General features: G+C 50.0%; 1 protein-coding gene across 3 annotated transcripts in view; it reads right to left on the bottom strand.

Annotated features, from left to right (window-relative positions):
* Positions 1 to 15,884, bottom strand: part of SMOC2 (SPARC related modular calcium binding 2) — a 164,595-nt gene that overhangs the window by 84,173 nt on the left and 64,538 nt on the right. For all 3 annotated transcript variants that reach the window (XM_034669483.1, XM_034669484.1, XM_034669485.1), the window contains exons 3-5: positions 15,263 to 15,369; positions 14,442 to 14,541; positions 2,189 to 2,236 (exon numbers count right to left, since the gene is read on the bottom strand). In XM_034669483.1, coding sequence (XP_034525374.1) covers positions 2,189 to 2,236; positions 14,442 to 14,541; positions 15,263 to 15,369 — 255 coding nt within the window. The remainder of the gene's footprint in view (positions 1 to 2,188; positions 2,237 to 14,441; positions 14,542 to 15,262; positions 15,370 to 15,884) is intronic.

Below are 15,884 nucleotides of genomic sequence, written 5' to 3'. Positions count from 1 at the left end.
AATACAATAAACAGTGGGAGAGATAAGGACCAGCCACAAGGCTTATCTGTGATTCATGACTTTCCCAGATGTCTGAAGAATAAAAATGAAGTTTCTCATAAATTCTTTTTGGGGGAAAACCAAAAAGGCTTTTTTTAAAGGTTTAACATGGAACAGTCTTTTGAAAAAAGAGTTTGCTTTCTGTCAGAACACAGACAAAATATAATGTTGCCCACTTGAGAAACCCAAGTTCTAACACTGATAGTAACTGTAAACCCCTATGTTTTGTAATCTCCTTCCAGAAAACTAAAATTAAATGGGGGACATATCTACAGTATAGCTAACATATTCAGAAGTCCTTTCCAATGACATCAATCAAGCACATTATTAATATTGTACATTTTTACTCAGGTCTAGGCAGGTCACCACTGTGGGGCCACCAGCCTGTTCCCAAAATCACTGGGTCCGAGCCAGCCTGAAAACTCAGCCCAGCTCACTCACCCCAGGTGAGGCTTGGAGCACCATGGGAGGATTATGGTGAGGCTCCAGGGGCCCTCGTGTGTCCTGGCCCTGGCCCTCCCCCTGCCATCAGCATGACCCCCCTCCACCACCGTCCACGCTCGGGGCCCTCGTGTAGCTCTGTTCCAGTGTAACAAACGCACCAGCACCTACTGAACTCAGCCTCGACAAAATGAAACAAAACTATGGAGAGCTGTGTGCTTTCTGTTTTCCCTACTAGAGTTTGCAAAGGCCTCATTTTTATCCATAAGCCAACTGTGTGGCTTAATTTCAGGCATTTTCTCTGTTGTGTGCCTGTCTGAAGATCAAGAGCCTTCAGCAGAAGGAACATATTCCTGCCTTAAATTAATTTCTGGGCCCACATACCAATTCCCTAGGGATTTTTTTTAAACTTCTATAGCGGGTTCAGCAATGTGCTGCAAGGCCCTGCGTCAGGAAACTGCGTCTGAAGTAGCTTCCGTTTGTCACTCCGTCCCTTAGCATCTGACTGATGTTTGTAATCATAAATATTGTCCCTTTCTCCTCTCTAGAAAATGCTGACATGCCCACCCTGGGACCTTACAGACCCAAATCCAAGCTGTTCATCTAACATTCTTTTCCAAACGTAAACCCTCACTCCCCAGCATCCTGACTCCACCTGCCACTGTCTTTCCCCTAGAAAATGGGCTATTTTTCCCAATTCTGAGGTTATTCTGTCCTACACCATACCCATCCCCATGTCCAAACCCTCTGTGCCCACCCATTACCTCCCCTTTCATGAGACAGCTCTGCCCACACTCCCACCAAACCCCCCTCGCACACCATCCTCACAGGATGACAGCCCCAGGTGCCTATCCCTGTGTTTATCTTCATAACACAAAGGGACTCCACCGTCTTCCTAGGAGAGGGACGGTACCCGCCATAGCCTCAATGCACCTTATGGGAATGGACTTGAATGAAACTCAGGTCTACTTGGCTTTATATCACTTTTCCTTATTACTGGGTCATATACAATAACCTACATCAGAAAAAAAAGAATTGCCTAAAATTTTGGTACTAGAAATTTTTTGTCTTGAAAACGACTTCTGACTTTAAAGGTCGATATAAGATAAAGACAGAAAACACATCCCTGGGTCTACAGGACGATGGCTGCGGGAAGGGCAAAGAGAAAAGACTGGACTCATGGAAGGTCATGGTGGGTGCACCATAGCCTCTGTGAGAGGAACCAGGTGCTACGGAGTGGTTCCAAAAGCAAACAGCTAGCTGCTCTACCTGGCTCTTGTTGGCCCCTGTCCCAGAGGGTGTGACCGTCACAGGCAGGAAAGAGTAACCCTCTTTCTCATGAGGAAGCGTGTGACATCTTTCTCAACGACCCTCAGTGATTGCTATCCTCCACAATTACAAGTGAACCCAATAGCAACCTGGAGCCCTCCCCGCAGGTATGGACTCAGGAGGCACCTGCCAGCATCAACAGGGGGTAACGGCACAAGCCATGCCTGAGAGGCCCTCACATGGGTGTACGGGGGCTACCTGCCCAGCACCTGCAGGCCCCTGGCCATCCAAACAGGCAAATACATGTGTGTAGAATGAATAACTGATTAACTGTGTCAGCTTCCCTGTCACGTAGTCTACATTCAAATTTTGACTTAAGGCATTGATTGAATTAGCTGTTATATGTTATCATCATAGAAATTTATTTTAAGATAGTTACCTGTTTTTCCTGTGCCTTCCCTTTGGGGTACCTTTTCATTTATGGAACCTAAAAGGGGAAAATAAGGAATAAATTATTTTTGGCTCTCAAATGGACATCAATAGTTGTTATGCAAATATTGGGTTTCGCTTTGATTAGTTCACATTGCCTGTCACTTCCTAGTTAAATTACACGAGCCATCTAGTACCCTGAGGTGACAACGTCATCTACAGTCACAGGCCCTCAACTAGCCAACTGAAGATTAGTTCCTACTTCCGCTGCTAACTAGTTGTCCATGTACATGAGGACAGACGCTCTTTAATACGCAATAGATCACAGTTTCTTCACTTGAAAAATGTCCCAATCCCCTTACCACGCATTTCCATATTAAGGCAGCAGAATGAATTAGATTTTAAAAGGATACGTTTTTAAAATAATAAAAAGTTATGCCACCAAAGATAAATAAAACTCTGGTTTCAGCTGGATTTCGTTCTATAGGAAAGAAAACTGAGGAACCGTCTTTTTGTGGAAGAATGCAGGAAAAATGCTAAGGCTGTCAGAGTAATTCATGAGAGCATGTCTGACATTTATGTTACACTGAGAGGTTTGCATTACAGACGTGAGGTGTGGCTCTCTCCTCCCCATTAGCTCGCAGCTGCCAGAGGCACTGTTTCACTCGCCAATATGACCCCTACTCGGAGGAATAAAAAGAGAAAATTCTGTTCAGAATGAATTTGGAGTTTACCTGCTGAATATGTTCAGAATCGCCCACGCAGGATTCATTTAGAATTATCACAGTCTCATGCGGGGGTGCGCTCCTTAGCGAAAACATCTCATGAACCAGAATGCGAAGCCCTTTAACTGGTTTTACAGTTTTGAATGTGACGTTGTAATACAGACCAACCTTTGTGCTAAAGATACAAACTTCATGACGTTTAAGAGAGTTTATCCTGTTTCTTGGAATCTAACAGTAATACAGTAGGAAATGTACCAGCAATTCATCAGAGGAAAGGATCTTACAGGACAGAGAAGTTAACACGACCTTGCGGAGACCACTCATTCTCTCGAAATACTGGCGGAAATCACACAAAGGTGATGGGTTCTTACATCCTTTCCCAAAATTCAGTCAGCAGGTTTACTTCAAGGAACAAAATGCACACACGATAAACCTTCCTCCAGCAGTGGGTCCAGCCGTGGGTCCACCATGGACCTCCCACCCAGCTCGGGAGGAAACACACCCGCTCCTCCTGCCGTGAGTCTAATAAACAACTGAGCGACGTGCATTTGGAAGTCTCCCTCTGCCAGTGGATGGAAGGGACCGCGGTGTGCCCAGCTCTCCAGGCGGCGTCAGACGTGCTCACTGAAGCCGCCACGGGTTCCTTCCCAGCTGATGCCCCTGCCACTGGGGGAACGGCCCACGGCCTCCAGGCTTCAAAACACAGGATTCTACCTCTGCTAAGAGCCCCTGGGATAGAAAAGGGGCCCCAGTGTGTGGCCTTCTCGTAAGGCTTCTGGGGCCCTACTTTGCTTGCTTCTCCCTTTGAGCCTCTCTCCGCAAATCCAGATTTCTTAAAGAGCTTAACCATCTTTAATCATCAGCTTACTGTTATCATGTGTTTCTGCAATGAGTCAAAAAATGTTTTCTACTTTTGACTGGAAATGATAATATTTCAGTAATATTTCTAAATATGACTATTCAGGTTTTAATATGCTGAGCTAAATGTAAATATTCTACATAGTCCCTCAATGCCCCACATGAGAGCCTCTCCACTGAGTTAAGGCAGCATTTTGTAACCTAAGGATTAGGAGCTGTGAATTCACAGGCTGAGAGGTGGTGGCCGTGGGGCATTCGGAGAGTGTCTCCCTGCGCCCTGGGGCGCACGTTCTCCCAGACCAACAGCTGCTGAGCTTGCTTACCCGCCCCCGGAATGCACTTGGTATTTCCTCAAACCAGTCCATACGACAATCATTCCATCTTGTTCTAAGTAGGACGGAGTGATCCAAGCAGAGTTAAGTGTCCTTGGTAACCTGCTCCATGACTCAAGTGTTTTGCGACCAATTTTTAAGAAGACCCTGAGGTGCTGTTCACGTCCTCTTCCAACTGCCTCTGGACAGAAAGCCTCCCCCAAACCTCACCTCCTTCCCTGCAATGTCCCATCCCCGAGGACGTGGAGGAAAGCTGAACACCACTCTCCACGCAGCAAAACCGCTATGCGAACTAGAATCTGTGAACCCAAAACCAGAAAGCAGCTCTTATTCTTTCCGTAGTTTTCTGGAGATAAGGATTTGCTGAAGAATTCCCGAGACTTTGGGACAGGTGAGATTCTAAGATGTAGGTGCGGAAAAGGGCTTCAAAACAGGGGACCTGGGAGAGAGTGAACAGCTTCCTAAGCCACGGGCTGGTTGGCTGCACCTTCAAGACCTGACCACTGCTCGAGGTCAAAAACACTGCCCCTCAGATTCATATCTCAAAGGACACAGTTGAATTCCCTCCACTGGTGAGATCTCATCCCATTTAAATGCTATTTTAAAAGAGGTGGCTTTTTAAGCAATTAGGGCATGCGTTACTAGTGGAGGAAGCCACAAAAACACAATGTGGGGAGAAGACACCTACCGTTTATGGGGGAAATCATGTGAGTTGTAGTTCTGAGCACCTGGTTCAAATCCAGCTACACTCAGGAATCCCGGCGTGTTGCCAGAAGGGTGCCCGACGGAGGGTGAGAGTTGGTGGTCTCAGCAGGCTCCTTCCCCAGCACCAACTGTGTTTTAGACACAATGGAGGAGGGGCGGTCTCCGGTGTGTGCAGCCCGGGCAGAAGGGAGAGGGTTAATGAGGTCAGCCCACTGCAGGCAAGCATGGGGCCTGCATGCAGAACAGATGGCTCCTTCAGGGCCCAGTTAAACAAGCCACAGTGATTTATCCCTTTCTGGAAATCACACGTTCAAGTGCAGATTTACAACATTGCGTGGCTTTGCTTCAGAAAAAAGAGACACAGAATCGGGGGCGGGTGGGGGGAGACCAAGAAAAGGAATAGAGGGCTCTGCTCCTCCTGCATTTTCTGGACACGCATCTCTTTGCTGTAACTTTGAGTAAACCAGTTGACACTGTGCTCTCTGAAAGCAGGCTCGCCGTCCCCTCCACGCTGTGGGACAAACCAGCGGGCTTCCCTCAGGCGCTGGCTCATTGTGTCTGCCCCTCATTCCCTGGTCAGAACAGCCTGCAGGGCCATGAACAATCCCGCAAACACCACAGGCCTAGCGGTGCAGGGAGGAGGCAGAACCTGGGCCAGAGAACAAATTTACTACCTGCCAGCTCTGTGACCCTGGTCAGGCGGCTTCACCTGCCCCAACTTCCGTCCCCTCACCTGCAAAATGGGCAGTGTCAGAAGGGTCTGCTCAGTGGCTGAAGGAAGAAGGCAGAGACACCAAGGGAAGAGGCACACACTGAATGTTCACCCAAAATACCTCGGGCGCTCCGTCTGTGGCACATTCCACCTGTGGCCTCCGTCTTCACACAGCGGTATTTCACATGCAGAGGTGGTGACAGGGTCTGCCCGCGACAGACAGCAATGCTGTCTCCACTCAGAGCAAGTGGTCAGACGGGGCACCAACGAGCCTGGGTGATGTCAGCCTCTCTCCGTGACCACGTTCCTTTGTTCATTCAGCACGTGCTCATTGTGTGTGGCTGACAGTGCAAGAGATAAAGCACTACAAAGTGTCATCTACTTTGGGGAGATAAGCATGAAATGGAAATCACTGAAACAATGTATACGGCAGTTGTGCACACAGCTAATCTACACAGTTCTTACTGTGTGTTGGTCATTGTTCTAATGACTTCACATCCATTGAGTCATTTACTGCAACCCTATAAAGGAGGTACCATCATTATGCCCTTTATACAGATGAGAAGACTGAGATCTGGGCAGGTGCCTAACTGGCCCCAGGTCACTTAGCCAGCAAGTGGCAGAGCCAGGATTCATGTCCACACCGTTAGCCCTTGGGGGAGCTGAGCAGACAGGCAGGCCCCTGAAGAAGAGGGAGGGGTGAACAGGCCCTCAGGAGGGGATAGCAGTGTGAGTCGAGAGCAAGGCTAGCAGTACAGTGGGGCATGGCATGTCCAACAGAGCACTCCACAGCGTGCTCTGCCAGCTCCTTGTCCCCTTATTCCGTGCCCATCCTCTGTTTGCAAGGACATACCTCCCCAGGTGGGGACTTTCTATCACCTTGGCCTCTGCAGAGTCTAGCGTGGTGTCCACGTGTGGAAGACCTGAATCACAGTCAGGATGCCTGAGCGTGACCTGTGAAGGCTGACAAAACTTCTGTCAGCTCCAACGGCCCCTCTGACCTCAGGTCCGCTGACCCTCCTAGCAGCAAACGGTCCCAGTGGTGGAGAGTGGGGGGTAGAAAGACTAAGCATGAGAGGCAGTGGGTGTCAAGCCCAGCATGGAAACCAATGTTGACATCAGAGCACTTGGAAACCTGCCAGCCCCATATCACTCTTTGGTCAAAAGCCAGCCCTACAAGGGGTGCCAGGTGCAGTCCTATGGTTGGGCCAATGTGCACACGGGAGCTGCCTGCACTCAATTTTTAATAAATCACTATGGCACAACTCCTGCCTGGTTACCTCCCGGGGTTCTTGTGACAGCCAACCCCACCAACACTGGTGTCGAAGCCGAGAAACGGGAAGTCCAGAGCACAACATGACTGTCCATAGATCGTCCCATGACCGTGCAGATGTGGTCAGGCACCACAACTGTGAGCTGCCCCAGCCCTCCCACGCTGGACCCGACATGTGAATGACGTGTGTTCTCTACTCTTGCTCCGCAAGACCCGGGCCAGCATCCGGCTGGTCCTACAGTCCTCCTAGGGCAACGCAGCCGCTCGCCCTCATGGCAGCGGTTCATCTGGTTCAAGACCAAGTAGACTGTGACGCTCACTAGGTGTCAGGAGAAGGTGCAGGAGCCACTTGAGCAAATCCCAAATCTGTCCCGTATGTAATGCTAGATATTATGTACCAGTTAAATGTAGACTGCAACAGTGGGAAGTAACACCTCGGACTAGCCAAGCAATGGTTTTCTATACACCATGACCTTAGCAACCATAGATTTCTGTGAAGTGTCGGCTTTAAAGGAATCCTGGCTTTAAAGGAATCCCAGGGAGGGGCGCCTGGGGGGCTCCATCGGTTAAGCGTCCGACTCTTGGTTTCGGCTCAGGTCATGATCTCAGGATGGTGAGATGGAGCTCTGTGTCGGGCTTTCTGCTGGGCATGGAGTCTGCTCGAGAGTCTCTCTCTGCCTCTGCCCCTCCCCCCTCCCCACTCTCGTGTGTGTGTGTGTGTGTGTGTGTGTGGTGTGTATGTGTGTGTGCACATCTGGAAATTTTATTAGAAATTTTATATACCCTGTGTTGGCTGTATCAAATTACTATTTTATCTCATTAGGGATATAAAATGAATTTCCTCAAGACTTCAAAAATTGTCACGGTCGTCCCTGACAATTTGTACTTTTCTCTAGAGCAAATCCCGGTGAGTGACACCTGCATGCAGCCACAGTAACCACACTCTGGTTCTCACCCCACGGCCCACAGGCTCCATCCTCAGTGCACCTTCCACTCTTGCTAAAGCTATCTGTTTTTATTCCCTTGCCAGGATGCACTGAAATATTTTACTTTACTATAATTTTCCAGGAAGAGAATTGTTAAGCCTAAATAAGAGCCATTTTGAGAGGAAAAAAGGTCTCCTTCTGATCAGTAACCTTTCCAGTTCACACAAAGTAACTCTGAATTTGCATTTCAATAATTCCTACAAAGAAATGCTCCAGAGACTGGAGAAGCCAGCTGTGGCTGTGTTGTTGATTTCAATATTTGGAAATTCAGTTCTTCTGGATGTTTCTTTCAAATTCCTCAGCTGTGCAGGTAGCTTCACTTAGCACCAGGGAAATTCATTAGTGAAAAATGAAGAAACAGCTAGCTTCTCTCCACCAGGTGGGCCTTTTCAGAAACCATTAGGGCATTCATAGAAGCGAGAAGCGCCCCCGTCGTGGGCAAACGCAAGGATCATAAACTCCTGTAGACAGTGCATTGAGAGGTGATCCCATCGAACCCCAAGTCCTCTGTCATTCACGCCTGGTCCTCCCCAAACCCAGACAGAGAAGTTGCTAAGATAAGAGTCACAGACTTGCTCATTCCTGTCCGCAGAAATGCAAATCCTCCAATAATTGACACCAAAGGACAGATAACACTTGATGTTATAAAACTTGCCAGGAACTGAGCAGGGTCGGAGAGCTGGCTTTCTGTCCTGCACCATGAGAAGGCGCTGGAACATGGGGAGTGGGGATGTCAGGTCCTGCTCGGGACGACTCTCCCCATAACCGACCCTGGTTTAAGAAGGGGGTGGGGTGGGCGGCTCTCAGGGAGGCCTCAGTCATGGGTGCGGGATGTCTCCCCTCCTCTGCTCTGTACCCCCAAGTCTGTAGCTGACTTCAAACACATACCTCAGCGGAGCTACATACGAAGATTCTTGGGTTACTGTAACACGAAGAACTGTTGCACGTAGGTTCAGCTCACAGTGTCTCAAACTGCTTTGTACTCTTGCCAGGAATAAGCTCTTGGCCACGGTGCACAGTTACAGAAGGGAGATGAGATTAAAAACCCTGAAGCTATTTCCAAATACTAGCGAACAGGCAAACTACAAAAATCCTCCCTTGGAGAAAAGTCCTTTGTTTCTGAGGTCTTCTCCGCCCCCAGCAATGTTAGTCTTCAAATCTTTAGAAGGAAGAAGAAAAGAAAAAGGAAAAACCCTTACAGAATAAATATAAATCAGCCGTGTACAGATGGAGGCACGTTGACCTGGCCCCGCCCCAGCACAGGGGACGGGGGGAAATGCTCACTGGGCTCCCTGTCACTTCCTTCATCCCCTGAGCATCTCCCGTGCAGGAGAAGACCCTGAGCGGAAAGCCATCTGCAGAGCCAGCGCTCTAAATCAGCAGGGCTTGCTGAGCATATAAACCTCCAAGCCATAGCAAGAAACACCTGCTTTCAGGCAGGGCAAAGCCTGGAGCGCATTTGGAGGCAGCTCAAAGAGCAGCTTTTTGGGACTAAACTCTTCAAGGCAATGTGCTGCCTGCCACGGACATGCACGCTGTCCCCCAGATGGCAGAAAGCTCCTGCCATCCTCCACGCTCCCCTTCCAGGCCCGGCTCAGGAGCCAGCACAGCCAGAAGGGAAGAAGGAGCAGCACTTTCAAGAACGAATTGTGGGAATGACGGCTCTGCCCCCTTTTGACACCAGGCCAACGTGTCCTGCTTTTGCAGAGCTGTCCTCGCCTGTCCACATCCTCAGGCAGCGAGACTTCCTGTCGTGTGCCTGCGGCTCCCCCGACCTCTCCCAGCCTGTGGTGACACGTGTGTCTGCAGGGCCCTCCACAGACCGTACACGCCTTGCCCGGCAGACGCTCAACAGGAAATAAATGAATTAGCAACGAACAGCGAGCGGGTTCCTTGGGAGAAAGTACGTTGGATGTTTCCCGTGAGTCACTGGACGGATGGGTCACGTACACTATGATTTACTGAAGCAGGATCTCACGACTCCTGAGGGGTCAGGAAGCGCGTGTCAACAGGGGTGGGAGGGCAGGACCTGCCACGGCCAAACTCGCCCCTCCACGGGGACCTCTGCCTCTCCCCGCCCGAGTGCCACGCATTCCATGACATGGCTCGAAGGACAAGGCAGATGACTCACTCACTGTGCCAATCTGAGCAGAGCACTCACGCCAAGGGACCGTCCTTGATGAACGCCGATGAAAGCTGATGGCGGGTTTTCAGAAGCACTGAGGAGCGGAGGTGCTGGGTGGGGGGAGCACAGAGTTTCCTGTCCTCTGAGTACCTTGCTGGGGCCTGGACAAAGCCCCCACGTGCTTGTGGATCTCACACCTGGGCTCACGCATATTCTAAGTAAGGAGTTCACGGCCCATGAATTTACATTATTGGATTTGGCAGAAAATGTGGGCTATGGAGATGGAAAGATAGAGTTTTAAATCCTAGCTCTGTTACTTGCAAGCAAAGAGGCCTTGGTAGAGTCCCCAACTGTAAACTAGAAGGTAATACCACTTCCTATCCGGGCCACCATGATGCCCAACCCCTGGCGGGTCCCCTTGAGCGCTAGCGGCAGCAGCGGCACTAACACGGGACAGCAGGGCACCGCCTCCGCTCCTCCAGAACATCGCAGACGGCAGACGTTAATGCCAGTCGCCCCCAAATCCTCGCTTACGCCTCTACCAACCCATCCCTCCCTGCCAGCCGCAGGTGTGTCCTTTCTTATCCGCCCCTTTCCCTCCATCAAAACCCTCAGGATGATGCATAAGTTTAGGAAGGATTTACGTCAGTGTGTTACTTCCCCCAATGACATTTACATTTTTAACTTTTTAAATCTCTTTAAATCTGTGGATTTCTGCTCTCATACCGTAGACACACATGCACAGCCTGATAAACTATTGTCAAATCCAGAGAAGAAGCTTCCAGGGCAGAAGGAGTCGCCATGTCCCACCCCCTTTCCAATCAAAATCCTCCCTCCCCACCTGGAACCACTGCCCTGATCCTACCATGACCCCTCGCTCATTGCCTTCGTGGCTCTCTACCCAAAGAAGTTTCTCTAAGTGCAAGAGCTGAGTTTTGTCTGTTTTTGCATTTTAAATGGACTTGTGTGTTCCGTGCTGTGTGCTTCCGCTCAGGACCACGTGGGAGCCGTGGGTCCACACAAACCGCACACACCACGTGATCCATCCAGTCGGACACCATGGACAACCATAGGCTTCCCGGGTCTGGTTGTTATCACAAATGCATCTCTGGATGCTCGGTGCTTGTCTCCTGCTGCAAACTGAGTGCACGTCTCCAGAGCCATGCAGCATCCCATCACCCACGGCTGGAGGGCAAGCGGACTCTGCACCCGAGCACTAGCACTGGGCGAAGGTCTGTGCTTCCATGTCCTCACCAGCACGTCACAGATCACTTTGTCTTTGCTGCTAATCCAGTGGGCATGGAGGGACCCTTACTGAGTTTCCCTGGTCCTAATGAGCCCACACCTTCGCCTGTGTTCACAGGTCATTAGGATTTCCGCCTTTATAAAATGCTGTCGGTTCAAGACTTTGACCATTTTTCTGCGAGAGTGTCTCATCTCATTCTCCCTATCAATTAATAGGAATTTGGGTAATTTGTACTAATGGCTTAAGAATACATAATTATGGAATAGAGGAATGGTCCCCTTTTTAAAGGGCCTTCTGGGAGGAGCGAGAAGGTGGAGGATTTGGGTGCAGGAGCCCTCCTCCGTTGTGCTGACACCTCGCTAACACATGGATGTCTGCTTCCCTCCCCTGTGGCTTGCCTCACGGTGCATTTGCACAGTTCATAGTAAACACATACACGTGCCCGTTCTAAGGGATGGCTGCTGTTTATGGCTACATTTTAAATCTCTTGTCACGTTTTTATAGCGTGTATTTATAGGGTAAGCTTGGTGTGAACTCCAGGACTAAAGATAATTGTTGAACCCCGAGGCTTACCCGATTTTAATAAACCAGATGAAAACCACTCCCATCGTTCAGAGCGAGTGGATAACGTGCACTAGCCATGAGATGCACACGCTAATTTACCAGTGAAGAGACGAGGGTGTACCTAGAGAACGAGTCCCTGGTGCGTTGCAGATGGGAAATGTGATCGTCTGTGGCACATGTCAGCATCACAGTGCCGTGCAGAGCCAAGCCTTATTGCCCTGCTTTGCTGTGTCATTTGTGAGGCTCTGTCCACAACTGGGAAGAAATAAAAGTACATTATGCAATAGTTTTTTATAAGGTGTCCATGCATGTATGTGAGACTGTGTGTGTGTGAAACTGTGTGTGTGACTGTGTGTGTGAAACTGTGTGTGAGACTGTGAGTGTGTGACTGTGTGTGTGTGACTGTGTGAGTGTGTGTGTGACTGTGTGTCTGACTGTGTGAGTGTGTGAGAGACTGTGTGTGACTGTGTGTGACCGTGTGTGACTGTGTGTGTGTGAGACTGTGTGTGACTGTGTACGTGTGCGGGTGTGTGTGAAGCTGTATGTGAGACTGTGTATGTGTGACTGTGTGTGTGTGAGACTGTGTGTGTGAGACTGTGAGTGTGTGACACTGGGTGTGTGACTGTGTGTGAGACTGCGATTGTGACTGTGTGTGACTGAGTGTGTGAGACTGTGTGTGACCGTGTGTGACTGTGTGTGTGAGACTGTGTGTGACTGTGTATGCGTGCGAGTGTGTGTGAAACTGTATGTGAGACTGTGTATGTGTGACTGTGTGAGAGACTGTGTGTGTGAGAGACTATGTGTCTGTGAGTTGTGTGAGACTGCATGAGTGTGTGTGAGATTGTGTGTGTGTGTGTGTGTGTGTGACTGAGCACTGTGAGTTTGTGGGTGCATCGTGCATGCGTGTATGAGCACAATCGTCCTGAAACTCTCCCTGGCCTCAGACTTTCTCAACAATTCCCAAACCCTGCAGAGCTTCTGAGCACGACACCTGCTCTCCCACACCCACATTCGTGCAGAACAAGAGCGTGACTACAGCGGGGGGTTGGCAGACCTTTTCCACGGCGCCCTGGAAGCTACAGAGCACATCAGTAGCACAGCAGGCGTGAGGTGACCCAGCCCCAAACTGCGGCCCAGAAGGGAAAGGGACGCTCACTTGCAGACAGTGAGGCTGAGAGCAGAGCCCCCGACCTCACTGCAAGTCTGACCTGATCCATGGAGCCTTGCCCACAGTCCCCATACAAGAAATACCAGGCTTTCAAGCAGACTGTTTTCCATAATCCATCACATGGACAAAAAAAAAGTCCACTCGACCACTGTGAAAATGGAGCGTTTCTATATACTCAAATTATAATTCCTGGTACCTGCTTGAAAAAAATGCAAGTGGATAGTACAGGGGCTTGATTCCAAAAACAAAGTACTATTTGGAGAATGTAAGAAAGCCAGCCAGTTTTGTACGTGGCTTTTTAATAAAGATCTGTCAGACACAACTTAATTTTCTAACAGTATCACTAAAATCACAGAAACAGGCATCCCCCCGGCTTTCTCCTCTGTAAAATAAGGCTCGGTGCCTGGTGCTGCCACACGCCTGAAATAAAATACGCATGTGACAGTATCTCCCAGCGTGAGGGACGCACAGAGAGGCAAACTCGTGTGTTCATTTTTCTCTTTCATTTACTCCATGACTTCGAAAAAGAATTATTAGGTGCAAATGTTAGCTCACTAAAAATATTTGTCAGCAATTTTTAGCTCTTGGATAACCAAAGAGTTTTTTAAAATAAATATATTTTAATTTCACATTATGCACACCCTGTGGTTTTTAAGTGATGACCAGTCACTGGAAATATTAGGTTTCACGTTACTGTTAATTACAGATGTCATCATGGTGAGCAGTTATGAGTTCTGGCCTGTGCCTTGGCTCCCGGTGTAAATGTCTGAATCATGAACTAAATTCCTAATTATAAGATGTCTGACCTTTAAAAAACATAAGTCTAAAAGCAAATCCTAAATGCAAATGTTTCAATATTTTATGTGAAAAATCAGGAACATGCTTTGTGCTTTATTATGTCCGTGGCTGTTCCAACTGTTTTACCAAAGTCGAATCCAGGAGCCTAGATGCAGGATCTCGCATCCCTTCATCGACGGTCTTATAGTCCCCCCGACCGATTAATCCCAAGTCAAGCTATAAAACATTCTCCAGTAACATGACCAGAATCATTTTTGGTAAAATATCAAAGGAAAATGGACTATCTCATAGGTTATACTTCCAGTATTAATGCCTTCGGTGTATCAGCCCCTCTTATGAGTAATAAAATAACACAAATAAACCATCTGGCATGGGGTTACAGAGAATGATCCCCTTTTTCTTTGCAAACATATACATATAAAACCAGACTTCTCTTTCTCTGTCTTTTTTTTTTTTTTTTTTTTTTTGCCAAAGAAAACATGTGGTCGTTTCCACTGCTGACTACAGTCCTTGTGGTCATTCCTAAAAAACTCAGAGTCTGAATCAAAGAACCTATCAGAATTCGGACCAGATCTTCCACTGAGAAAACTGTCTTAGAAACAGTTTTCACCATATTTTAGGCTTTGTCCCACGACAGAAACCCAGTTCCTGTGACTTCTCACAACGACCTATGCTGGATTTCTTTGGAATTGTGAGCAGACACAGGCGGGGGACCAGAATGACAGTGGACAGTGGTCAGGAGAAGGCTCGGCCGCACAGTCGCGGACCTACCCGGGCACCTGGGTGTCTTGTGGGCCACGGCCGTGCCGCTGACGGGCCTCCCGTTGGGCGTGACGCACCAGCAGTATCCGGTATAGCTGTGACACTGCACCTGTGGGACGGCGGGACGGGGGGGTCAGCACTGACAGGACACACGCTTCACCCCTCGCTGCGTCTGCACACTCAGCGAAGGACAGGGTGGCACCACGCCCGGGAATTAAAGAGCGCACTAGCTCGACTGTGGCACTTGTGTGCAGTGTGCTGGCTGCTCAGCCGTCCAGGACGCCCATCATCGGAGCTGCAGCCACACCTCATGTCACCACCGGGCAGCTGGGCCCCAGGGCGTCCAGGGACACGCTCAGCGTCTCCCTGCTGGACTGCGGCCAAGGTGAGGAGAGGGGATGGCATCCCTCCCCACCCTGGTCCCTGGCATCTCTCCTGGTCTGCCCCCACCCCTGGGTCTCCCCAGCATCCCTCCCGCCCCCACTCCAGGCTGTCCTCAGCATCCTTCCAGCACGGGCTGCACTCTCAGAATTCAACTGGGACTGGATCCTCAGCAATGAGCTGGGTGCACAGGGGCCAACCGGACTCACCGAGGAAGCATGCCGGACCAGGACACAGGGAGTGACACGGGGAAAGCATGGCCCTGACAGAGATACATGGACCCAGAAAGGCGTGAGTGACCTCACTCGCACACTGGCTGTGAAAGTCAGCCCTGTCATTCACTCACCGCTAATGTGGGCAGTGAGCTCTGCCCCTGAGGCCCTGGGCCCTCCTTCCCGCAGCCCCGCCCCCACGGCTCAGGTGCAGGAGCTGCAGGGCGAGCGCGTCACCTGGCTGTAGGTGCCGTCATCGTTGCACTCCGGGATGAACACCTGCTGCAGCTCCTTGCGGGCCTGCTCCTGGGTGTACTTCCTCTCGGCCACACACCTGGACACGTCTGCAGAAGGAGCAGAGCAGAGGCGTCACTTAACCAGGAGTTGCACGGGCATGAGTCACCGGCGGCTGGTGGGGGCAGGGCGGAGGGTCCCCTGGGGAAGGACCACAGGCCTGCACGGTAAGAAGAGCGGGGTGTTCTCTGCACTTAATGAGCAGGGACACCGAGGCTCAGAATGGCCACTCTGCTTATCCGGCTACAAGGTGGACTTTGCTTCCTGGAAGGTGAAGACCCCATGTGGTGCGGCCAGCAGCAGACGGGCCGTCTGCGGGTCCAAGGAGATACGTGAGCACACCCGCTCCAGGACACACACTGGGGACCAGGTCTAGAAGCCCCGCTAAGACCAGACCTGACATTCTGGCCCACAGTGCAAGGTCTGAAGACCACATTGGCGAGGAAATGATAACAGCCCTTGCATCTGTCAGGCTGTCCCAGGGACTCAAAGCCATACTAAGGTCCTGCCCCCTCTACCTGCAAGTGGAAAATCTGACAGTAAGTCAGATAAAAAGTCCAATATC

The sequence above is a fragment of the Ailuropoda melanoleuca genome, chromosome 10, assembly GCF_002007445.2.
Source record: "Ailuropoda melanoleuca isolate Jingjing chromosome 10, ASM200744v2, whole genome shotgun sequence".
Lineage (NCBI taxonomy): Eukaryota > Metazoa > Chordata > Mammalia > Carnivora > Ursidae > Ailuropoda > Ailuropoda melanoleuca.
The sequence above is the reverse complement of the archived record's forward strand: the minus strand, read 5'-3'. Positions and strand labels throughout refer to the sequence as shown.